Genomic DNA, 26,239 nt, shown 5'->3' on the forward strand with positions numbered 1-26,239 from the left:
GTATTTATTACTTTTTAATACAGAGAACTCACAACAAAATATTCTCTAACAACACACATAAATGATATCATAACCAATTATTTTAATTTCATCAACATTCATTTGCTATGTACATATTCTTCCATCTGCAAAAGTGCAATCCAAGAATGTCTCAACAAGAAACTTTTATGGACAAGTATATTTTTGAGGGGTTTTCTCACCAGTGGCCTTACAACGTGTTTGTCCTTGGTTACTTGGTACAGCAAAATGAGGAACACATGGAAGGGGGGAAAAAAGGAAAAAAGAAAAATATCGGGCTAGATGCCTCCCTTATAGGAATATTCCTTATTTTTCCAATTAAACTCATTATGAATACACTGCTCATTACTGGAGATGTTAATGTAAATAGACTATAGGATAGTCTATGGTCTGGCTATAAAACACTGAAGTTTTAATGACTCTGCAGCATTAGACCAACAATGTCAGCCTGTTCATGTCGGTAGATGTCAAATTACACATCAGTGTGTAAAAGACGTCACTTTTGTTAGTTAAGATTATCAAAATTTATTTGTAGACATCTTACTGATGGATGAATTCAGTTTTACACATCCAAAATATGAAGCCTACCTAAATGCAAGCCTCTCCTATGGAAAGGAGAGTTAACTACTGGAAAGAAAAGCATTTGCACATGCAACTCCTATTACTATCACAAGGAGTATCGTGCACTTAAGAGCAGAATGAACCTCCAAATCCAGAGGACTGCATTCTCATTTACAAAATATTGCAGGCAAATTTAATCTGACCATGGGCCAGCTTAAAAAGAACACACAGCATCAGAGAAAGGAAAGGTAATGAAGAATAAACTAGCCAAATAAACAAAGCAAGCAGCTCCCTAGCTTGGGAGGTCATTTCCTTTATGATGCATTTGTACGCTCATCACTACTTCCAGTGCTAGCCAAGACAGGAAGCAACTGTGGTCTAGTTTAAGCTCCAGAGTAGCCATTAGGTCCCAAAGAAGTTGCATCTGCACTTCTACTTGGGCAAAGCACAGGAAACTCTCCTGGCCAAAGGTGAGGGCGGACTGCTTGACTGGAATCTGCATGTTAGAGAAAATCGTGCATTTTCCAGTGACCCAAGAGCAGCTTTCAGTACCAACAAGAAGCAGGGAAAGCCTTTACAAATTAGGGATAATTTACTTTGGAGTGAAAGTTCAGAAGAACCTTCCTGTAGCTCAGCTGGCTTCCACTGAGGATCATTTTTACAGTGCTATGTATGATGCTAGCCTCCAGTTGAGAGATGTGATTTACAAGAAAATAGGCATTCCTCAAGCAGTAGGTAAGACTCAACAGCAGAATTAAAAGGAAAAGCTGGCAAAGAACTAACCTGCTTTCTTAGATAGATTTGTCTGTAATTCCTTATCAGTGTTAAGACTTTAAATGTGCTTTTCCCCACCCATTTTCTCAGTCTGCTCCATTCCTGGTTTTGCCTTGGATGTATTACATAATCTCTCAAATATTTATTTTTAAAGCTGACCATATTACCTTTACTCCATGTCTACTCATTTTTGATTATCACACATACAGGTCTAGAGAGGCATCCAAGAACTTAAAGGGCAGAATTATAAATTAAGCTACTCTAAGGGAAGCAAGCAAACAGGTATCTAGGACAACTGCAGATCCCACTCCTCTCCTGCCATGTGCACTGCCCAGTGACACCTCCTCCCAACGCTGCACAAAAAACAGCACACGATGCCATGGATCCTGTGTGGGAACTGACAGCCTGGACTCCTGACGTGTGACTGGCACTGAAGACTGAACCTGGGATGTATGCTTTAATTACCCTCTTTATTATTTATTTAATTACCCTCTTTAATTGCTTTAGTACAAGAGCTTTGTCTTTGCTGTGTGATTTCCAGCCACTGGGACAGCCGCTGCTTTCTGTCTGGTCTGGTTCTCAAGGTCCTGCCAGGCAACACAACTCCAACCTTGTCAGCCACCCTAACTCCAGCAGATTGCTCAACACACCACCAAAGCTGAAGGGCCCATCCTTCTAGAGGAGTTAATCCAAATTATAATTCCATTGTTCTTCACAAGGGAAGTCTACACTGCACAGCTAATTAGGTTTTGTCTGCTAGAAACATTCTTCCTGCCCAGCAGGTATGCCCAAGGCCAGGTCCTGCTCCTATGGACACTGGGTGCAGCTGGGCTTGGTGTAACTTTGTGGTAGCCATGAAAGGAAAGTGTTGGAAGCCTCTCAAAGTCTTTCCCATAATTCTCCCACAAGAAACAGGTTTTCCCAAAACTGATGCAAAGAGGACAACTGCACAAAACCCCAAGACCGTGCTCCAGACCCAAAACCAAGCCCAGGCACTTGCACAGGAGGAGAGGAGAGGAGCACCAGTGGTGAAGGCTACCACAGCCTGCTACCACAGCTGTTCAGACCAGCACTGCACCACATGAGCTGGGGGCACCCAAGGACAATGCCACTCAAACTGTGCCAGCACTCTGGGCAGCTTGGGTACGACCTGAAGGGCAGCTAATGCTAAAAGGAGCTAACTCTGCACTGGAGACAGCCAGGAAATAAAACTCTGAACTTGGCATTTTTACACACAAAGAAACATGGATACTCAGCTTGACTTCTATGTGCACAATAATTTCCTAATTCGGCAGAAAGTGTAACTCTCAGTCCAATATAGGAAAAAACACAATTTTGGCCTCTGACTGTTTTGTTTTCTTTCCCAGGGTGGCAGACTATTAGGGCCATTTTCAAGACTGTGATTTCAACAGATAGACTCTAAAAAGATTCTAATTTGGAAAAACAAAAGACTTCAGAAGGAACAAAAAATAATCCCACCATGTAAACAGAAACAAACCCCACACTTCTCCAGTGGACAAACACTTCATAAATAGACTATCGTGAAAAGGAAAAAACCAAATGTCCCTTTAATCTCAACTGATTTGAGAAACCAAGCAAAAGATTAATGACCTATTTTGAAAAATTTATTTAAGGAAGGGAGAAATGGGAGTCAAGAAACAACAACTGCAGAGTCTACAGGGCCAAGCTCTCTGATACAAATTCACTGCTTAATGCAGTCTATTATGTACAGCACAGAGGCATGTAGAAAGTAAATATGCTAAGTTTGCTTTCTTAAAACATCTCCTCGTTTTTAGATCCTAGACTGAACACAATTTTGAAGGACAAAGGTGCAGCAATTAATTGTTTTAAAAAGTGATGACACGTTTTGTACTCAGTACCTCTCAGCTCATACAGGTCTGAGGGCCAGACCCCACTTCATGGTTCTCCTCCCACACCAGCCACACAAGCCTGCAGCAGACAGCAAAGCCTCAGTCCCAGCAGGCGCACACAACCACATCCTCATTCAGCTCAGCCAGTTCCTTTCCTAAAATGTCTGTGAAGAAACACCTTTACATAAAGCATTTTAAGATCTCCAGCTTGTTTTGGTATGAGCAGATGACCCAGCTGGGCACATGACAGCCCTGTTGGAAGCAGCACTGTTGCCTGCACTACAACTCAGTGAGGACAATGCACATCAAACACACGTAGCAGGAAGACACAATGCCAAAAGAATTCATTCAAGATTGCATTTTCTGGCACACATTTACATTCACTTGTCATGATACCTCAGGTTACCCCGATCATGGGAAATCTGAAAGAAAGCCTGCCGAGGGGACTGGAAACAGAGGGCCAGCTCCTGCACCCCTGGGAACCAATGCAAAAGGCTGAATGGATTCAACAGTAACAGAAACATTTCTTTCCAAGGATTTCCCATTTCCACCAAGCTGGAGGAACAACCCTATGCAATTACCCATTTTCCAACTGGACGTATTTCTCTGTCCTTTATGTCTCCCCACACCCTTCCTATAAACTGTATTACAACTATACAAAAAATAAACCCAAGTCATTTTTAGCTGAACTTTACCCCACACATGGGATATATTGAAAGGCCATTAAATTGGCTCGCCTCCAACCTTCACAGAGATCTTGTCAGGAGGATTCTGGTTTTAACAACATGTATATATACATATTAATATGTACACAGACAAAGAAGCTGCTCTTTCAGTTAGAAAAGAAATTAGATTTCATCACAGAATGAATCCTATAAAAAGATATGTAATAAAGTTGAAATACCCATAAAATAGCTATTACTAAAGCAAAGCTTTCGTCAATAAGCCTCCAAAACTTTAAATGAAGAAAATGGCTTCACAAAGTGGTAGTCTAGGTTTCCACAGTGAGGACATTGCTGGACGTTGCTGTATTCAGAGAAATACTGCATGCCGATCCGCACATCTATCACTGGCTTCCCACAGTGCTTACAGTTCAGTCGGGCCTGCAACGAGCAAAGAAACAAACAAAAAAACCTTTTTGAAATAACCACACTCCCCTCAGCTTCTCACCTCTGGAAAACAAGGTGCCAGAGGCAGCAGGAGAAGGGGTCAGTCAGGAGACTGGCAGCAGTGGGATGTGCTGGCAGGGACATTGCTCAGCTGGACGGGGAGCTCGCAGGCACACACCATGCCTTTCAGAATAAAGACCACCACCAAATTCTGGGGAGTGGGTCACTTCCCACTCTGACTGATGGGAGGTAGAGAATATCAAGGTTTATTTTGTGCTGCTAAATCTCTGAATCAGTTCCTCATTTCCCAGCACAAGAAGTGGTGTCTCAATAAATCATTAATGAAGCATCAAAGCTAAGAGAGAAATTTCATATTTGTGCCACAGCAATTCCACCATTTAGGCTGATGTTTGAACATCACCTGTCTATGAAATATATCAGCATTTTAATCATTTGGCTTAGCAAATGTATAACTTGATCTACTTTATCAGCACAACATGGTATTGTGTCACTTAAAGTGTCTATTTAAACATTTATAGCACATAGCAGGTTATACAAACTAAACATCACTTCAACACACAAACTATTCTACAAAATCCAACTGAGAAAGAAGCAACATTAACTGGGTGGATATGAGAAATAATTCAAGGTTGTAGGTGAGGACGGACAGAACTATTAATATTCAGCTGTTGCAAAGAAGTGAGGCTTCAGAAGGAATCTAGCTGAGAAACACAACCCATCTGATACAAAGAAAGCAACAGGCAGCATGAAAGCTGCGAGCCCTCTGGAATAATCAAGAGAAGCAGAAAGGATTTGAGACTGTAAAGAAGTTAAAGAGTAAAAATGGCAAATGAGCAGCAAGGGCCTGAGCTGCACCATAGTTTAACCTCACAGCCCAGTACACTAATGAAAGCTTCAGCTCTCCACTGAAAAGAACAAAAAGTATTGTCTAGGCCACCTTGATTTAAGGAATTTTCCTGGATGAGGAGAGGAGGAAATTATTAAAGTACCATCCCTGTTGAGCCCAGACTCAAAAAGAAACAAATCAACAGCTTCACTGCTCTGCTTGAAAAGCAGAAATTTTAAGAAATACAATCTACTAGTTTATGAATTTTGATGGAACTCTTAACCAGTGTTTTCTCCTTTACTACTGTCCAGCACCTCAGCTAAGAGTTAGCAATCTGACAATGGCTGCAGTTTGTTATTCTATATGCAAATTTGTGATGTAGAATTAAATATTTTGAAGTGAGGCACAAAATTATTCATAATAAATCCAGAAAGGCAATTTGGAATTCTATTATATCCCATATTTAAATGTCATTCTTCTGCATGCACAGAATCATCTGTAACAATCATGGTGAAACAATAATGCTTATTATCTGGCAATCACAGTCGCTGCAGCTAATGCTTTTATAGCGAGTTCTTATACCATGTACTGTCACACTGTCCATTAATCATGTAATTAAGGCTCTTGTATAATGAGCTCTTAAATCTTTTCTTGTACATTCAACAGAAACAATTCAGATTTGAAGCTGCTGACTTTTACAAAGGTAGCAAGTTAGTATCAGTGCTTTCCTTACCTTGAAAAGTTCCTATTTAAAAAAAAAGTTACAGCCTCAAGAGACACTGAATTTGGAGGTAATGTATCAGTCTGTAGTTATAACTGCTACCAATGTCACCTTAACCAGCAGCAGCAACACCACTTGTCTTTTGAGCAACACATTTTGGTAAATACATTAAATTTAAAATAAGCTGTCATTTTGCATACTGACAAACTGGTATTTCAGATGGCTTTAAAGTATGCACATCACCATGAAGTGATCCCACTCTGAATGGGTCTGAATGGGTGTATCTCTGCAAGGCTTCTGTCCTGACCTACTACCACCATCTGTGTGTCTGACTGAGCATCTGCAGCAGAGCACTGAGTCATTCCCAGACAGATGTTTTTCCACAGCTGTCTACCCCTACCTGCAGGCAGAAGTGCTCTGTCTATCACATGGACAATTAATTCTCTGGAATGCAAACAATCCTGCTGCCTCAGACACACTCTGGAGTAGCCCCAAGCCTTGGATCTTCCTCTCTCAAGGCATAGATTATGTGAGTTGAGTTAAAGGAACTCAAAGTTGCTTCAGGCTGCAGTGAGCAAGTGCCATCACCAGGGTCAGCCACAACAAAGATTAAGGAGAGCTGAGTAATCTCCAAGCACAAAGACACTCTGGACCTTTCTGTTCCCTTGGCACTTTTTTGCTACAGTTATGATAAAACACGATTTATGAACTAAAAAACCCTAGAAACATGAAACGTCTGCTCAAAAGGTGGAACTACACCTGGCACTAGAGAGGCTAGTGATGAAGCATCAGATTTAATTACCAATGCATTTAAATGAGGCTTTATTTAAAAACATAAATGTATTAACCACTGACCCTTACAATGACTGTAGTCTAGCCAAAGCCATTGTACCTCTGAAAACAAAGGGACAGAGACCCATCAGCCCTCTTGTACTGCACTCACAGGGACAGGCTGGAAAAGCAGGATGGAAGGAGGAAAGAGGGAAAAGATACACAACCTTGACTTATCTAATCAGTTGGAATTTCACCTTATGGGTCTCACTTCTGTATGATACTAACCTGACAACAGGGAGATGCTGCCAGAATATCGTAGGTGTACATAGTTCCCAGCTGATGCCAGCTTCCATCCCACCGGGACTTGCACTTAATGCAGATGATTTTGTGAACCCCTTCTAAGCAGTCTACACAAACAGCATAGAGGTGCATAAGCCTTCCTGTGGACAGAGAAGACACATCTTAAGGAGCCGAAAAGAGAAGATTAAAACAGACTTTTTCTGCAATGTGGTATCTGACCTTTAGTGATACAAATCACATCTTTTTTTTTTTTTTTCTTTAAAAAGGGTGAATGATAAAGTCAAAAGTACTTCTCTACAGGAAATACACAGGCTTGACTGAAGCTATACAGAACTCAGGAATTAGTCATCACCCTGCCCACTCTCCCTTACATCATCTGCTGGTAGGTCTTAGCAGAATATTTTATAAAAGGAGTTGCTAAACCTCCAAGAAGAGATGCCAGGTTAAGCTGTAAGATCAGCTGCTGTGTTTCCAAAACCAGAATATTGCCCTAGCTTCATCCCCACCTGACATAAGAAGTGGAGAAGTGCTGAAGCTTATTAGCAAACTTGGTACAGATTCATTTAACAACTTGCTGGTATCTTCCAGCAAAGAGGGAACAAACAACCTAATAGTCCCCATGGAAAAAAAAAAGCAACAGTCAGAAGAGCAAATTTTTTTCATGTACTTTCTTCTGACTGTTCATTAACAACAAGTATATTTACATTGTATATTGCACATACAAAGACTTTAACACGCCATTCAGAACTATGAATATAAAGAGCTCTATCATCACCTTAGGCTCTGTATGCACAATGACTTTCAAAACCTGAGTTACATTTATGTCCATAAAAAAACAAGTGGCTCTGACTTGAAAATCAAATATTTTCACTACATACATGTGATTAAACTAACCAAAGAAAAATCTGAGACTGACTTTCACAAAAAAACAGAATTCCTACGTATATTATAAAGATCTAGCACCTAGATTATGCCTGACTTCTAGTGACTAAATTGATTTGCAATTTAATAGTTGTCTATTAGAAGAGGCCTGACACCAAGTACTAATTCTGTAACACACCAGATTTTGCACTGCTATGTAAGACAGAGCTAAGCAGTAGTGAAATTACAGATCAGCCACAAAACAGGACTGTGTTCAACATGTGTTCACCTTGGATTGCAACTTGTGCTCTTTAGCATCAAAGCACTGAACACATCACAAACTGTAATTCAACAGACACACATCTTGTAACTCTTCTACAAAAATGGGACCAAAATAATAATATTTATGATAGTCTGTACCAAACATTTCGAAAATTAATAGTCAGTGGTTTTACTTGTGTTGGTTTTTAAGCCAACTATTTTAGAAAAACAAGAAAAAGCGAACTCTTCTTAAAATATACATACAAAATAGACTTACTAGTGTGAGCTGGTAAAAATTGAGTTATTCTACACTGGCATGTTCAGCTCTAGAAAACATGATGGGATGAAACTAAAATGTATATAATATACATATAACATATATAATCAACTCTGTTCGTAAAGTGAACACTCAAGATTGGTGATGCTCAAACAACTCCATACACAGCAGTTGAGCAGCAAGATAAGTATCTTTCCCCATCTGAAGTTCTGCACCATTTTTGCACTTTAAAATACTATATTCCCCCACCATTTATATTTCAGGATACTTTTGTATTGGAAATAAGGCACCTGGTATCTTAAACATGCCTAAATAACATAAATGATTTTCTGTACTGAAAAGAAAATAACAGCCTGGAATAGCACCTTACAGCTTAATTTCATTTCAGAGAGTACTTCTGGTAAGAAACCATCTTACCCAGGACAAGGAAGCAAAAATTTTAACAATTAATTATTCACAGCAACTTGTCTGAACAAGTTTTTCAGATATATCATCCAACAGTTAAGCAATAATTAAGGTTAAAAAAATAATTTCACAGTTTCATTCTTAGAGGCAAATGTTAACAAACAATGAGTTTCACTATTATTATTAAACCAGCTTTTTGTACTGATAAAATCACAAGCACATTGTGTGACTCCCCATCAAAGCAAATAAGCGTAGTTATGTCACAGAGGTATATTCTGTTTATCATGGAACTTTTCTGGCTTTTATATTTGCCTATTGCTTTTTCTCTTTCAAGTACATTAGGCAGGACAGAAACAATAATGTTAGCATGAATACAGTTTAGTGACTTAGTGTGTAGTGACTTAAGGAAAGAAAAAAATAAAATACAAAGTTTACTGACCAAAGGTATGTTACATAACACATATTATGACCATGCATGGGATACAATGTATTTTATTGAAAGGTGAGAAACTTTAAAGTTAAAATACCTCTGGTTAATCCCTTACCAACACACTTTTCAACATGTAATTCTATGCTTTTGACCACCAGACGAGGAATACTTTCTCTGACTTATTTCAGCCATGCTGCCTGCTAGCAGGCTGCAGGACAGGCACATCCAGCCATGTCACACCCTGATCACCTGAGTCTGGGCCACAGCTTTCAGAAGAGCTGAAGCTCATGCTGGCCCACATTCATTTGTTTCCCTAAGAGGGAAAAAAGAAACATGTGCTAGGGTCTCAACTCATCTGAGAGCTAGGACATAATCAAGACGTAGCTCAAACACGTGCAAGTTTGGAAATAAGTAAAAAAGCTTCACTACTACACTGCTGCTTTAACATACCATATTAAAAGTCTACTCTTACTACATCCAACCTCTCCAGGCCTGTGTTAACACAGGCCAGACTACAGCCTTTTCTGTATTTAAGAAATAATACTTTGCTATAAAAGAAAACTGATACCCTGTAGTCTGAAAGCAGATGAGAGGTACCTCACCCGCATCAGTGGTACAAATACAACTTTCAGCCAGGCTGCAGCACAGCATCCTTAAATTGAAAAGGTGGTTCAAAAGGTTGGTGTGCATCCTGGAGTAATGTTCCCAAGAGATAAATGCATAAATGCATAAGCTCCAGAACAGATTAGCTGGAAAACCTTCCCATGGTCTACCTAGAAATCAGATCAGAACTTGTTTAGTTGTAAGCCGAAACACAAGGCACGGATCTTTCTATACAGCATCTTTTTTAATTCCTTCTAAGTGTTTCAATCTGATCCACATGAGTATTTTGGACATCACTTCAGGCTTTACAGAACTGCTTAAAAATGCGGAACCGGGATGAAAATCTGTAATGGCAGGGACAGGGCACAGAAGGCAGCTCCATCATTTAATGAAACCTAGCATGACTGACAGACAACCTGTACCTTGAAGGTGACAGGGAACATCATATTCAATCTCATCATGTCTCGATGGGCTAAGGAACAGGGTCCCGTCCACCAGCGGAAACTGTTCAAACACTGGCAGCGCCCTGTGGCACAGAGCACAGTTTACAACGTTCCTGTGGCTGGCACTGAGAGCGGCAAGGATGAACTTCCGCAGGTCCTCCCCTTGGCCCACCTGGGCATCGTCTTCCATCCGCACGTGGAAAGTATTCAATTTATGCCTGGGGATGTGAGTGAGCAGCTCAGACAGATCGAGCCTTCTCAGGAACTGCACCGGCGTGTCGAAGTGTCCCGATCTATGTGCTTGCAAGCCGGCTGCCCCGTAATCAAAATGTGCATTCCTGTACATGCCCCCCCCGGCCATGCTCTTCTTGTGGGGCTCCAGGTGAATGGCGTTCTTCAGGAACTCTCCCAGGTACCGCGAGGAGCGAGGGCCGCTGAAGTGCGTGGGGGCGAGGATGGAGTAGCCGGTGGGCGGGGACTGGCCGGGGGACACGCACGGCGAGCGGACGGCGTAGCTGCCCCCCATGACACCCTTCTCCTGGGAGTTCTGCCTGTCCATAGAGTGCCTTCGCTGCAGGTCGTTACTCAAGCCTTTCTGCGGCTTGTTGGCCGGCCTGCCCTTTTTGGCCTCCTCTGCTGACTCTGTCACGGACCTTCCCGTGCTCTTCTCCAACACCGATTTCTTCTTCTTGTCATCCTGCATTCGCTTCACCTGGTACCAGTCCGTGTCCTTCTTCAAGTGACCCTGCCCACAGCGACAGGAGCAAAACCGAAAAGCCAGGTCGTATCCCTTCTTGGTCCACATGTTTTGGCGACACTGCTTTTCGTTCCAGCTCCTGGCTCTGCCGATGCAATTGAACTGGACGAGGATGCTGCTCTCCCACTCGTAGAAGCACTGAAGGTGCATCCAAGTGCTGTAGGGACAGTGCTCGTTGTTGCATATAACCTTCTGGTAGTCATCCTTCTCCAGGTCCACAGGCCTCCCAAAGCTACAGATCAGCGGAGTAGCACAAGGGGCTTCTGTGGAAGGTAAAACAGACACATTAATAACTTCAGTAATAACATTATTCAGTAATAACATATTCAGTAATACATTAATAACTGCAGTACTTTCTTTAAACACTGTGACAAACACACCCAAGCCCTTACTAACAACCTGAGTATTAGCAAAGGGCCACAAGCACCAGCTCTGGGTCACTGCAAAAAGAGCAGTATTTGCCAAAAAAGAGATAAGCACGTGAAAGGAGATAAGGAAATGCACAAATAAAGAAACAAGATGACACTACAGTCTGTGTAATATTCAAAACCAAAGCACCTCAGAAGCATTAGCCCTCCTCAAGTATTTGTGCATACATTGCAAGGCACTAAGAAGCAAGGAGAAAGCATTGTGAATGTTTCTGGAGAGCTGCTTTGAAACCTGAGAGGCAACATGGGGAGAGCACACAGAGACGCCTGTTTGAAAAGCAAGTAAGCAATACAAGTAAGTAGGCAAGTACGCCCAGCTTTGCAATCGTGGGGAGAGGCAGGAATTGATCTTTTCTGAGGGAAAATAAATTTTTTTTGGGGGGACTGAGCAAGAGACAACAGCTAGGGAGAGAAAGAGTGAGCAGAGAACTTTGAAGAGCACGACAAAAAGCTGACGTTCCTAGTACAGAAAGGAGGGCCTTCATTACATTGCTTAGGCAAATACAGACCATATCACCACCACTGACCTTCTGGATAGCTAAATCTCACAAACCAAACAGTTCTGCAGAACAGACAGGTGAAAAAATCCAAATGCAACATGATATTTGATCAGCAAAGTAGCAGCTTTGCTGTATCCTTGAGCAAAGAACAGTTTACTTCAATTATCTCACAGCAACAATATCAGCTTCTATACCAAAAAATGCTTCTATACAAAAATGCTGCTACAAAAAAATGCTCTACAAAATGCTCATTTATGAAACAATGATGTTTTCCAGTTCCTCACCAAAGTACCACAGACTACATATGATTCCCATTGCTGGCTGCTCCGTTGCAGCTGGGAGGCGCAAAAGGGATTGGGAATTTTCTACTAGAGTTTTTGTAAGAACTTTTTAGATGCTGTAGCAGGTTGACCCCTACCACAGATGCTTACTCAAGTATTACAAATACTTCTTCTCTGTATTTCTGTCTTCCTAATTCTTCAACTTCATCAGAAAGTACTGCTCCAACAGGGCAGTCAGGCTGCCTTTTAACCTCTGTATGGCTGCTTTCAAATATTAGCGGGCTTCTTCCAGGTCTTCCGTGGTCAAGTGCTGCCTCACCCTATCTAAAACACAGCAATCAGCTTCCTGAAGTTCCACTCAAGTCTCAGCCAGACCCCAGGACTTATGGCAGAGCCTTGAGGAGAGAGACTGCCATGACTGAAGTTTTTTCCCCTTAGGACTTAAATTTCTGCCTGATGAGCAGGTAAAAAAAACCACCACTCTGCTGCATTGTTTTTAATCCCATTTTTATGACTGCTTGCACAAATAACTCTACATAATTTGCAGCAGAATGAGAGGTTTTATGCTCCTAGATGTACTTTGACTCCAGCTCTCAGCATGAGACACACTATCCATCATCACCTGTCCTACAGCAGTAATACACAAATCAGATGCTCTGCAACAACAGATCTTTGCTGTGCTAGTGGTCCCTTTCCCAGCAAGTTTTTGGAAAAGGCTATAAACAAACAAAATGTTCAAAGCTACCTTCAGTAAATTCAAGATTACTGAAGTTCTTAAAAGTTACTTATACCAAAGAAAGAGGCACAAATAGCACAGAAAAACCTTCCTGAGCCACCCCCTGGAAGATGCCACATCCTTCACTTAATTTCTCTCAGTCTCTGTTTCTAATGGCAAAAGTGGCACACTTGCAAGAAGGGTTTGTCTGCAATATCCTTCCTTCAGGGAGTAGCCTACAAATTGCAAGCAAAACACATTCCCAAAAGCTTTTCAGTCATTAAAAACAAATTACCAAATTGTAGAGAAGAGAGGTAAGAGAGGCTTTCCCTAGAGACTCTTTGGAAGTTCCTTCTACAACGTGACAAATATTTTGTTATTGCTTGTCTCCCATCTCTGAAAAGCCCACTAAGAACATGCAAGTTTGGAGAGGTCTTCGAGAAGCAACAGTTTTATTGGGTACCAGTGACTAATTTTTCTCCACTCTTTTACTGAGTGTTATTAGGTAAAATGTTGTTATTATTTACTATAATGTTGTTGGCCAAGAGCAGAAGTGAGCGATAACTTACCTGCTCTGAAACAAAATCTGTCAGTTCAACAGTTCAGAGAGTTTTCCCACCCACTCTCCCAGACTTTCATTCAAGTCACACTACCACACCAAGCATCTCTGCAAAGCTCTTCTTCATTGTCAGTCTTTCCTTCATCATATTTAAGGTTTGAAAGTACAGTTCACAATTACAGCATCCTTATGCAATTGACCTCAGAGAGGCAGTTAAACTGAACCCATGAAAGGCAAATTATCAGAAGTCATGTGAGGCAAGGTACCAGAGGCACCAATATGAACAATTTTCACTTACGCATTTCCTTTATTAAACTATTTTGGTAGATATTCCTTGGTAAATATTCCTTTCCACCATTACAAGAAGGTAGCAAAAAAAAGAACATGCCAAAAATCCACTTATGCTCTCACAGTGTTTCAGAGAGTAAATGTTCTAACAGTTGCAGGTATAATTATAGCTGACAGCAGAGAAAGTACTACACAGACAAGTCTAGAATTGAATACAGATACTATACTTGTTCATCCATACCAGCACAGTTACCTGACTAAAAAAGGAAAGTGTTTCCTTGATCACCCTTTGAACACATTTTTGAGTTTGTATGCAAAAACATATGATCTCTAGTTCGCTGAGATGTTTACAGACTCTTCCTCACTATGTGGACAAAAAACGAAATTAATAAAATAAGTGACTGAAATACAAAAACCATCACCACAGCCCATGTATTCCACAGACTATGTCTGCAATTACGTAATTTTGATCATGTATTGGGTGTCTAGAGGCTAAAAAAAAGACTTTTTTCCCTTTTCCTAGTCAATCAATACTGTGGAAATACTGCGGAATAAGATCTCCTCCAGTTTCTCCTTAAGAATTTAAAGACATCAGATTACCTGAGGAACTTCCCACACAGCAGAACTATGGACAAGAAAAGGCAAAGCTGCAAGTTCTGGACAGCGATGTCTTCTTCAACATTAAAGTTAACTAGATGATTACAAAGTTTTCACACATTCCCTCACCTGATCTGCTGCCTACACAGTGTGAACTGGCTGGTCACATAATCACCACAGCAAAAGCAGGTCTAGAGCAGCTGGAAGACAGCAACAGAATTAACAAAAGCCTTCCATCATGCAAAAGACCCCAATAAACTGTTAAATGGTGGCACTGAGATTGCTTTGGAAAACATCACTGCTAAGAGGAGAAGCTTGTGTCTACTCACCTCTTCTGGGGACTCATCTGACATTTCCCTACTGTCACTGTAGCTGCATGGGAAATATTCCAGAAAGCTAAGAGGTCTCTCTGCCACGTTGCCACGCTCCACAGCACAGGTTGTGCCATGCTAGTCAAGGCACCTGCTTTCACAGATGCAGATTTGCTTTTATCAAGTCGGCTCGTTTGGAGAAGGCCTCGATTAAACTGCTGCAGTATTTCCACAACAGAAACTGAGAAGCCCGGCATGGCTAATTTAAGCTGTCCCAGCAGAAAGTTCTGTTGTTTTCTGTAGTTTTCCTGTATTTAAGAAAGCAGAAAATTCCACTACCTGAAAAGCATAAAAAAACCCTAAGCCATCATTTGGTTTTGCCACACATTTCAAATTATCGGTACAAAACAGACTGTGCAGGACCAAACATCCCTTGCAGACTTCTCTGTACCCATGTCTCCTGCCAAACATAACCATGCCACATGTTCCTCCATAAAGAATAAATGAGAAACAGAAAACAGCAATTTCTGTGCAATTTTCCCAGTTCAAGGCAAGAGATATGCCTTACAAGCAAAAGAGACAGCATTCAGATCAGTATGGCAGCCTCCTTTTAGGTAATGAGAAGAACTCTTCCCATCAATTCACACCCTTTAATCACCATTTTATAAATGAGACAGAGCACGTTTTTTTCAGTACTACAAGACTTTAAAAATTCTTGTTATCAAGCCCTTGTACTTCCCATAATTAGAAATAAATTTTAAGATATTCTTCAAAAGGTCACAGCTAGAATCATTGTCCTGATGTTTTATGATGACGGTGTTAACAATTACTGTCCAGAGAGATTATGATGGGAAGTAAATAGAAATTACATGGCCAAACTGCCCATCCACACCTATAGCCCCAAGCTGGTTTGTCACCTAAATATAATTTGCTTCCAAGCAGCTAACAGCTCAACAAGATTCTGGTCTCCAAAGCTATGAAACTGAACTTCAGGGAAAAGGAAAGATTACACGGGATCAGAGCAACATCTAATCTCCCAGCAGCTCCTTTCAAAAGAATGCCAAAATAAGGATAAAAGAATTTCTGTTTAACTCTCAGTTTCAAGATGGGTTTCACAGCCTAAGAGAACAAAACAAGACAGTGTGCAGTTTTGTGGAGCAGAACAGCTTCAACGCAGGCTGTCAAGTTGCAACTACAAGCGCGTGCTGCTTCTTTCAAATACATTATGTTTCCACATAAAAAAATAAATGTTTTCTCATATTCCTCTGTAGTGATTTGCAACAGTGATTTTGAAAATAGCTGGAAGAAGCAGTACATAAATGTCTTCTAAAACAGAAATAACATACGACATTCCAAACACACGTACATTTGTGCAAAGATAGCTCACTGTTTAAACAAGGTTGTGTTTTATGTTCGACAGAGTCTCGATAAAATCAACTTTTCTTTCGAAAATGAGAATATGACAGAAGACTGTAATGAATCTGGATTGGTTTTTCTGGCTTTTTCTCATTTTTTCTGTTCAGGTTTATAAACATCCATAAAAGCCAGGAATAGGAATAGAAACAAAACATCTGAGAAATACCTCTTTCAACCAAAAAAAAAATCCTCCCACACGAACTGGTTCTACCTTTTATTAAAAAGAAAGGCAGCCTATGAAGACCATCCTTCCCATTTTATGGCCCAAATGAAAGCAGCAGAACAACAGCTGCCTGAGGAACTCCCCTCTAGTGAAGTATATTAAGAAGAATGCTGTTCACTTCTGTTTACACACCCATCATAAGACCAAAGATGCACCCAGCAAGCCAAATGCAATGATTGCACGGCTGCAGTTTTGTGACTGCTCTCGTTTGTTCCAAGCCCTCAATGCAGGTGCCTAAAGCAAAATTCGCTCTTCCCTTGCTGCGCTCCCACATTACCCATTGTGTCACACACCAGAGTTTTTCAGTCAGTGGACAGAAACAGATAATTATTTCCCCTACTCGTCGGCTCACTGCACAGATTTGCCATCTCTGGTGAAACTCCAGGGAGGTGTTAAACATGTGAGGCTGGGGGCAGAGGGAGAGGGAAGTGCGGTGGCGGCTGGACAAGACAGCCCTACTGTCATCTTAAAACAACTGCCAGGCAACAGGAGGTTGTTAGGGATCTGGAAAAAGAAATTATCCCCAATAAAAGGGAAAGGTCTTGGCACCAGATTGGCTGCAAAACACTTAGTGTGGCTTGCTCTCGGTCCACTGTGACTCTAGCATCTCCTCATCTATGCCAAGGACACAGTAGTTGCCAGCACATTACCCGGGCCAGAAGGGCTCCTGTGGGACACATACCTTGCAAACCAAGCACTTTAACCTCTACCCTGCTTTCCCGTGAACACTGCTCTCTTCACAACCTTACACAGCCAGGGATTGTTCACTCTGCCAGCCTGAACCAGAGCTGAGTCATTCCTGGGGAAGGCCACTCCCTACCAACCATCTGCACGAATCTTCTGAATTTCCTCTGCCATCAGCATAGCTTTATTTTAATTGAAGTCATACAATATTACTGCAGTAATACTGTAATGCAGCTGTAGAAAATAAACCACCACCACAACAAAACAGACAGAAAGAGAAAACTTGAATTGTCTGATGTATTTGCTTTGTTGAACCTTGTAATACAATCTAATATTCCAAAGATTACCAAGATGTGACAAAATGGTATTGTCGTAACTGGTTAAATAGTACAAATTATATGGTAAAAAAGAAATGACTGGCCACTTTCCTAAGAGCCTAAGTGCAGAGGAAGAATGCAATTAGAAAAAAACATTTCAAGAGTTGATCCAAAAGGCAGGCTTGGATCTTCAGGGCAGCAGCAACAACAAATGACAGCTGACAAACAGTAAGAGAAGTCTTTCAGCTCGGGGCTTACACTGGTAACACTCACTGATGATGACTGACATCTCTTCAAAACTTCTTAAGCAATCTTTGCTGAACGATCAAGACTAAAGCTTCCAGGAGGGAAGGGAAAAAAACAGGACAGCAGCACCTGGTAAGCCACTCTTATTATCACTGGCTTTTTTCTGTGCCATAAGACTCCCTCATGCTCTTGGAGAGAGAAGCTGAGGCCAGCAGTCCAGTCACAGTAAGCAACACACAGAGCCACTGCCCCTGCAAGGAGGAGCTGTCTGGAGTCAGTCTGGCTGACAGCTTTACCTCTGTTCTGCACCTACACATTGACACTGTCCATAGGTGCCAATCCATAGGTGCCAATCCAGAGCTCAATCCTGCCCCCAAGGACCACGCAGCTGCAGGCAACGCCTACTCAGAAGGGATTTAAGGAGAACAAAGCCATAAGCAGCCCAGCTCCCTCATGCTTCACCCCATGTGCAAGATGTCCCTAATTCTATTAAGTGAGTAGTAACATGAAGTGATCACCTTCCCCTAGAAAAGACTTCCAGTAATTTGGAGCTGCTAAACCCTGGTTCAGCTGAGAATTTAAGTGATGAGACTCCCAGAGGGCTCAGTAGCTACTAGAAGCATCTCCATGCACTTCACTTATGCTAATTTCACATCTGACCTCCAAGGCAATCTCTTGACAATAAAAAAAAAAAAAAAATTTAAAAAAACATACCTAGCAACTTCACAGCAGCAGGAAAATACCATGGAAATCATGAAGGCTTAACTCATACCTGCCACACTCTAACAGCCTTCTAACTAACAGCACAGTCTGAGCTAATGCCTGTTTATGAAATCAGCAACCAGCATGTGATACAGTTATCTGCAGCTCTCATTCAACCACCCACTCCCAGCTCAACCATCACCTCACCAAAGTAAGGCAGAAAAGCAAGATTGAAACTGTACAAACTAAGGAAGATAGGCACTTACATGTGCACAATAATTCTGTAGCTTGTTTACACAGCCATCTGTGCTCCAAGCTGAACCTACTGCCTACGCTGCTGAAACCCAACATGAGAATTCATATGGCCTTGTAGAAATCACCATCATCTGTACAATTATCATCAGCCAACTTAGCCAGTTTCTTTCCTTTTAATATGCCTTGTCCAAATACAGAAAACAATCACAAACAAAAGCTTTGGCTTTCGCTTGGGATATACAGACCCTCTCTGTACAGGAGAAATCTTGCTCTAGCTTGTGCTGTAGCACCTGAACCCAACTGGAAATATCCCCAGAGAACAGACCTAAGCCTCTACCCGGATCAGCACCAGGACAACTATGCACACCCAATATTCCCATGGAAGCTGTGATTTGGTTAACCAGGTCAGAAGACAATTGGCTCTCTGTGCCATAAGCAATCATGCCCCAGCTAGGAAGACTCCTCAGCTTCGTGTGGAATTTTCTGACGACTTCTATCATGGTGAATGCAGAGATTAATGACTATCTCAAGACTGGTGGGCCTTAATGTGTTTAGAACACTGGCTGTTGCTTAGTCTGCACGTGAATTGTCCCCACAGAAAAGCACTGTAACCATTAAATCCTCTCACTTTAGCCTTCCAAGAGTTTTTAATAACTTGAACTGGTACAGACAACTAACCCTGGTGCTTCAAGAAACAGTCATTCTAATAATAACTAAAGCAGATTCTACTGTACCTGCCTTAGCAAGTTTTCAGTGGCAAACTCCAATTCACGCTGGAAATAGCTGGAAACTGTGGCATGCAGTGGATGCCCTCATGCCAAGCACAGATGCAAATGCTGCAGGCTGGACTCGCTCAGACTGAGAGCCAGCTAGCCGCCACACCCAGCCCAAAAGAAGGCAAGAGAGAAAGGAAAGCAGGTTGAATCAAGGGGTACCAACACTTCTTATATTTTCAAATCTGGGGGTATTTGTGTCATTGGTCCATCCTTCCCAAGTTTCAGTGCGACAGATTGTACTTTATTTTCCATGCTAAAGGCTACAGAAGCTGGCAGAAACTCAGTGGGAAACAGGAGATGCAGTACCCAGCATCTCTTCAAGACAGCAGCTCCTGATGTGAAGCTGCTGGTTCCCAGACATCTCCCTGACGATGGCAGGCAGGCTCCCAGCCCTGTCAGGCACCATCCCTGGAATCTGTGTGGCACACAGAGACCTCAGCTGGACACTGCTCCCACAATGGGTACCGGCAGCACACAAGGGGAGATGGGGAGTGCCAGGCACACTCAACAGCCACAGAAGCTGCCTCCTCTCCCAGCAGGGATCCTGGGAGACAGGAACAACAGTGATATGCCTCTCAAGCCCAGGAAGGAGGACTGATGGACTCTCAGAGACAGACAGAAAGGCATAAAGGTTGAAGTGAATGCTCTCAAGATAAATGTCACTGAAGTCCACCAGGAAATGCCACTGCTCCACTCAAATCCCACAAGCTTTCAAAATGGAATTACCCACTCCAGTAACTAGATTACTGCTTCAAGAGGCCTCTTTGAAATTATTTGAATATCTATCAAAAGAGTTTAAAGAAAGCCCATGCTCTATTAATCCTGTTATAATTTAGACACCTTGAAGATTAGCTGTAGTATTTTACTCTGAGCTGAATGCAAGGTTCTCCTCTGGTTTTTTCCCTTACACATGCTGCAGGAAGAAAAGCAGAGAGGGATGGACTTCTGCCAGCCATGACAGGACTTTAATATCAAAGGATGTCTCAATATGCAAGGCTGTAAGCAAGGCTGAAGAAAACTTACAAATGTCTCCAAGGGCTAGAAATCATTTTGTCACTACTTCTTAGATCACTGTGAGTAAGATATGGGATGAGTACAGACAATGCAAAACTATGAGTTCAAAAACTGTATTTCCTTGTATGAAACAGAGCAAACATCAAGCCTAAACCTTTCTCATGAAAGCGCTACACTTGAGCAATAACTAATCACATGAACACAGACTGTTGTCAGGGCACTGATAACCATTTTGATAGCAAATAACTTAAAAAGCCCAAACTTAAATGGGTGTGTACTTGCTTGCATGAAAGGATAATATTTATTTTACTCAGTAACACCATGAACATGATTCCGTTTGCAAAGATTTGCAAAACATGAACTGCATTTGCTACCAAAGCATGTAATTGCATAGTTTTCAAATCCTAAAACTAACATGAAAGTCCTTTTAAACCTGATTTGCATTGATAGAGACAGTGAAATTTGCATTCAATTGATTTCTGCAGTTAGAAGAACACAATGGCAAAATAATTTCCCCTTAGTAAATTAATAGGTATTAAATTTTGTAGTCACTGCAACAGAACAGAAATTTAATTTTCCAGGTGGTCTCACTGATACCAATGGGACTGCCTCAGGTTAAATAATCAGAAGGTGCCAATACTGAACATCACTAGAGAGCCAAACTGGAACTGGATGTTATATGCAGCAGGGAACATCTGACAGCAAATATTAATCCAGGCTTAAATACTACAACAATTCATTCTCTGAAAACACATTTTTAAATAAAACATTGCATTGATGAATTTTATGTCCATCTTTAACTATCCTATATCCACGATATAATTATTTCTTTTTTAATAAATCATAATTGTTGGCCCATCACAGTGTTCAACACATTAGTCACTGTTGTGGTTACTGATTTCTCTCTCCATACACTATTCCTACATTAGCATTTTTATTTGAAAGTAAATCAGTCTTACAAATTTGTGAAACACAGGCAAAGTGTTCAAAAGCACTCAAATCTGACAGCCAGCAGCTCCACCTGCCAACCAAGCAACTCACCAGCCCTGCCACTTGTGCAGCTTAAGGACTCACCTACGGCGGGGGGAGAAAAAAAATATCTTAAAACAGGTGGCCAGCACACTGTAGGACAGTGATTTAGAGACAGTTATGCTGTGAGGGTATTTTTAGTTTAATTTGGCTGGCTTTCATGAATTACATGTTAAAGGGAAAAAGCACAGCTAAGGAGACACAGCTTTTTCTTTTCTCTAGTCTTCCCACAGCACCAGTGCTGGAGAGAACAGTGACAATGACAAAGGGATGAAGCAGCAAGATGTTAAGACAGGGATCACCAAGCCAAAGAAGAGGACTTGGATCTACTGGACAGTGAGATGAAGAATGGAAACAAGGCAAAGAAAATGGATAGAATAAGGAATATTAGGGTCAGAAACAACTCTATGTGAACACTAGAGCAAGACGATAAAGAGGTAAAACAGCTGGAACACGGAGTCTGAAAGTGTCCAGCCTCAGCAAGGCAGAGACAGAATAGGAATTTGTTCCTTGGAGCCTCAGATCTAAAAGTAAACCCTGTGAATTTTCCTCTTCTGATGATGGGGCAAATTATCCACAAAATGTCACACTCATTTATGTCTGCAGATGAAGATAACCAACTGCTGCCATCAGGAACACTGCCATCAGTGGGGTAAGTGTAAAATCCTGTGCAGTTGCTGGTATAATTTTACACGATCACAGCTCAGATTTTATACAAAGTAACACAGAAAACTAGCTAGAAAATCAGAAAATTAAAACCTTTTTTTAGAAACATCATCCAATCACTCTGAAGATAGGTAAGCTAAGAAATGAGACTTTCTGTGACATCACATCTCACTTTCCCTGTGCACTGTGATACTGTTAAACCAGTCCACCCACACCCTATAACCCCCTCTCCATGACCTGTGCATCACTTAGTGCAGAAAATGGATGCACTTTGGTCAAGAAAGATTAATCTACCATATGGTCTGAGGGAAGAGACAGGAACAGAGGACACAGCCAGAGAATGTGAATCCTCCTTGCAGGCATCATCCCAATACCTGCTGAGAAATTGAGAGTGCAAGGTAAGAAAAGCCATCACATCTGGTCAGTGGTTGTGCTCTCTGCCTTCCTGATTCCCCTGTGGGAGTCTAGAACCCTTCAAGCGCAGTTTGAGCTCTGAACACACAAAAATTGAAACATCACCAAAAAAACCATAAATAAATGCCCTGTTGGGGGGCAGGAGAAAAGTCTGCTGACATTTCTCAGTCATCATGCCAAAAACTGGCCGATAGTTTAAAGGAAAAAATTGTGCAGGGATTGAGGCAAAATTTATCAAAATGTAGAAGTGAACTTTCCACGATAAAGGGATGCTGTAGTGGCAGCTCCCAATCACATGGCACAGCTAGTCAGGGCTGCACAGAGAAGCCCAGAAGAAATTAAAAATTCTATTTCATTATGCCACATGGATGAGGGGCAGAAACAATACATGGACCACACAACGAACTGTGAAGACTTATAAAAACCCCCTACCTGAATCACTGTCTCTTCATGAGCAAAGTTGGGTCCTGATGTGACTGTGTAATTAGACCATCATACTGACATCACAACGCAAAGCCAAGGTCTGCACAGACATTTTCCACTGCTAAATATGCTGCTTTCATCTCTGCATACTTCTGTCTTGCCACATTAATGAAAGCAAGCAGGTTATGTCATTATGATCATGCACTGCATTCCCAGGGCACAGGCGGAGCAGGAGAACAGTGACACCAGACACACACTAATTACGCTATAGCAGCACATGGTGACAATGAAGAGAAGAGAAGAGAAGAGAAGAGAAGAGAAGAGAAGAGAAGAGAAGAGAAGAGAAGAGAAGAGAAGAGAAGAGAAGAGAAGAGAAGAGAAGAGAAGAGAAGAGAAGAGAAGAGAAGAGAAGAGAAGAGAAAACCCAGGGTCTCACAGAACCAGTGAGCCTGGGCAGCACGAGACATGCAGCAGCACAGTCCAAAAGCAGCACTGCTAGGAGCTTCCCTGCAACCCAGCAGACTTAATCCACAACCCAGATAGTCTCCCACGAACAGTCAAGACTTGACTGTGCACAGCAGAGCTGTATTAACCCCACCACTCACTGCAGCAGGCCACATCCTCCATAACCTGCTTAGTGATCAAGTAACCCTCGAGTGAACAGCCTCTTACAAATGTCTGCAGTCTAGTAATGGGCTAGTTGCCTCCAGGGCGGTGGCTACACTACAGAGCTTCACTTCAGATTCATTTGGTTGGAAGACTTGAGGGAATCCATTATCATTGTCTAATCTTTTCCCTCCACATGAGCCAGATTCCCAATTCTGCAGCGTAACCTGAACCAAAACTGTTGAAACCTTTGCACTTACCAGAGAGAATACAATTTACAAAACTTACAGCTCAGGATTATCTGATGGGCAGTAGCAAGAGTAAAATAAAGCCAGCAACCACATCTACCCCTCTAGCCTTTATGATTATCTGAAAATAAAGGTATGATGAGATGCAATGATCCTGTCCAGGCAAAGATCAGGTGTGCTGACCAGACAGCGTACAGCAAATGTTGAAGCCAAGGCTGCACCTCTGTGGTGAGAGGGTAAAAAAAAAAAAAGGGAAGCGAGGGATTTGGTGATTTGGTGAAAGAGCCAAGGAGTGCTTCTGACCACTGAAGTGACATGGAAGCAGGGAGAGAGAATAAAGGAGCACCTCAGGATAGATATGAGAAAGGCAGCCTCTTCTGAGGCTGGCCAGCACGGGGAAGGCTATGCCCAGCATGTGGGACACACAGCCTCAGAGCAGAAGAAGAGAGATAACCAGTCCGGCTAGCGAGCTGTACCACTACCAGCAATCACTGGCATCACCTCCTGTGGCACCTGCAGATGGAACACCACCTCAGCACCCACAGGCAATACAGCCACACCAGAAACACACCACTGCTGCCACGTGTGCTTGAGCGAAACAAAAATTCAAAATATTGCTTCTCCCCATCCAGAGAAAAGCCAACGTGTAGGATGCCACCTGCAATGTGGATGTTGGATATATTACATTACCATGCTAAACTCATGATAAAAATACTCTAGCAATATTCTAACTCCTGTTAACCTCTCTTTTTTTTTCCTTGTTCACTCACTTAAAGCAAATAGTATAGAAAAAACCTGAAACAAACCCAAAAAGGAAATTCTAATCATTCTCCATGATTCTCTGGAGTAATACTCTCACAAAAGCAGTCTGGCAAAGACCTTGTTTGCTAAAGTGATTCGTAATTAATTGATAATATTTCCAAGGAAAAGTTTCTATAAAATAATACATGGGAATCAGACATCTTGAAAATCAAACTAAGACAGTTGGAAGTGCCTTTCTAACATCCATAGGCAAAACTACTGTCACAAAGCATAATACCAGTTGTAGCCATCCTCCCACTTTTTGAAAAGCATGGAGAGCAAAAAGCTGAAACCAAACTCAGGAGAGGAAAAAAGTAAAGAGTAGGGACTCTGCACAGCAGTTTGCAAACCTAGCAGCAGAACTAAGAGGTTTTTCGGCTTAGCAAAACTGTAGTAAAATCTTTGCCTGCCTTTAGTTTTAGCCTGACACATCCTTTTGCAGCGAAAGAAACATGAATAGCAATTCAAGTTTCTGCAAGGCACCACCTTACCAAAACCGCTGCGAACCAAAATCCGAGCCACCGACCAAAGGCAGCATAAAATGGTTGATGCGAAGTGAGCACGTTGCCCTGACAAACCCAACTGCTGTACAGCGGCAAACAAAACTGACCGAGAAGCAGGACTCCATTTTTAATCGTGACGGAATAAAGCGGGCATTTTTCAACGGAGCTCCCAATCAGCCGCGGCGCGGCCGCTGCCGGCGAGCGCCGCGCTTCCCGCCCGCCGGAGATGCGCTCTGCCCCCGGACCGCCCGCAGCCACCGCGCCCGGCTGCCGCGGGCTCCCGCCGCTCTCAGCATCGCCGCCGGGCGGCCCCCGACCTCCGGCGGGTCACCGGGCGGGGACACCCCGGCGCGCAGCCCCCGCCCCGCCGGCTGTTTCGGGGAGATTCCGCCGGCGGCAGCCGCGCAGGGCCCAATCGACACCCGCCCGCCGCCCCGGGCACCCGCCCGCACAACCCCGCTCTCCGGGCGCGCCCCCGCCCCGAGGGTCCACCCGCGCAGCCCCCCCGATCCCCGCCGCCGCCTGCGCCACGGCGGGAGGCCGCGGGGCCCGGCCCGCCGCTCACCGTTCTTGACGTCTCCGGGCGCCGAGCCGCCCGCGGCCGCCGCGCCGCCCGCTCCGCCACCCGCTCCGCCGCCGCCGCCCGCGGCCGCCGCTCCGGCTCCGCTGCCACCCGCGGCACCGCCACCCGCCGCCGCCGCGGCTCCGCCGCCCACCGCCGCCCCGTTCTCCTGCTCGTCGCCGCTGCTGTTGGCGCGCTTGTTCTTCTTGCCCTTGCCGCCCTTCTGGTTCGGCATCGCGGGCCCGGCCGCCGCCGCGGCGGGGCGGGGGGGCGGGCGGCGGCGGCTGCGGAAGGCGCCGCCGCCGCTACCTCCAGCTCATGGCGGGGCGGCGGCGGCCGCGCTGCGCTGCGCCGCGCCCGCGGTGGGCGGCGGGCCCGGGGGGCCGGGCCGGGGAGGGTGAAAGGCGTGTCCCTCTGTCCCTCTCGGCCGCCCGCTGCCGCCGCCCCTCTTCCTCCCGGAGCAGGCGCGGGCGGCAGCGGGAAGCGGCGTGCGCTGCGAGGGGGGGCCGGGGCTGAGCCAGGCGCGGGCGGCGGGAGGGGCTTATCGGGAGAGGGAAAGCCCCGCTCCCGCCGGCACGGGCGGGGGGTGCTTGCGTCTCCCGGGAAGGGGAGGTCGTGCTCTGCCGCCGGGAGCTGGAGCCGGAGCGGGAGCTGGAGCTGGAG

General features: G+C 43.4%; 1 protein-coding gene across 2 annotated transcripts; it reads right to left on the reverse strand.

Annotated features, from left to right (window-relative positions):
- HECA (hdc homolog, cell cycle regulator) lies at positions 1–25,895 on the reverse strand. Of its 2 annotated transcripts, XM_084202109.1 has the most exons (4): positions 25,580–25,895; positions 10,235–11,275; positions 6,961–7,115; positions 1–4,327 (listed from the first exon to the last, which is right to left on the reverse strand). In XM_084202109.1, the coding sequence occupies exons 1-4, from the start codon at positions 25,809–25,811 to the stop codon at positions 4,163–4,165; spliced, it is 1,593 nt and encodes a 530-aa protein (XP_084058235.1). In that variant the 5' UTR covers positions 25,812–25,895; the 3' UTR covers positions 1–4,162. The 2 variants fall into 2 exon arrangements, 1 of the variants encoding a protein (XP_084058235.1); XR_014616008.1 differs by lacking the exon at positions 1–4,327 and having other exon boundaries at positions 6,995–7,115; positions 9,812–11,275.
- Between the last annotated feature and the right edge of the window lie 344 nt (positions 25,896–26,239).

Source organism: Fringilla coelebs (assembly GCF_963513975.1).
Source record: "Fringilla coelebs genome assembly, chromosome: 3".
NCBI classification, from domain to species: Eukaryota; Metazoa; Chordata; class Aves; order Passeriformes; family Fringillidae; genus Fringilla; species Fringilla coelebs.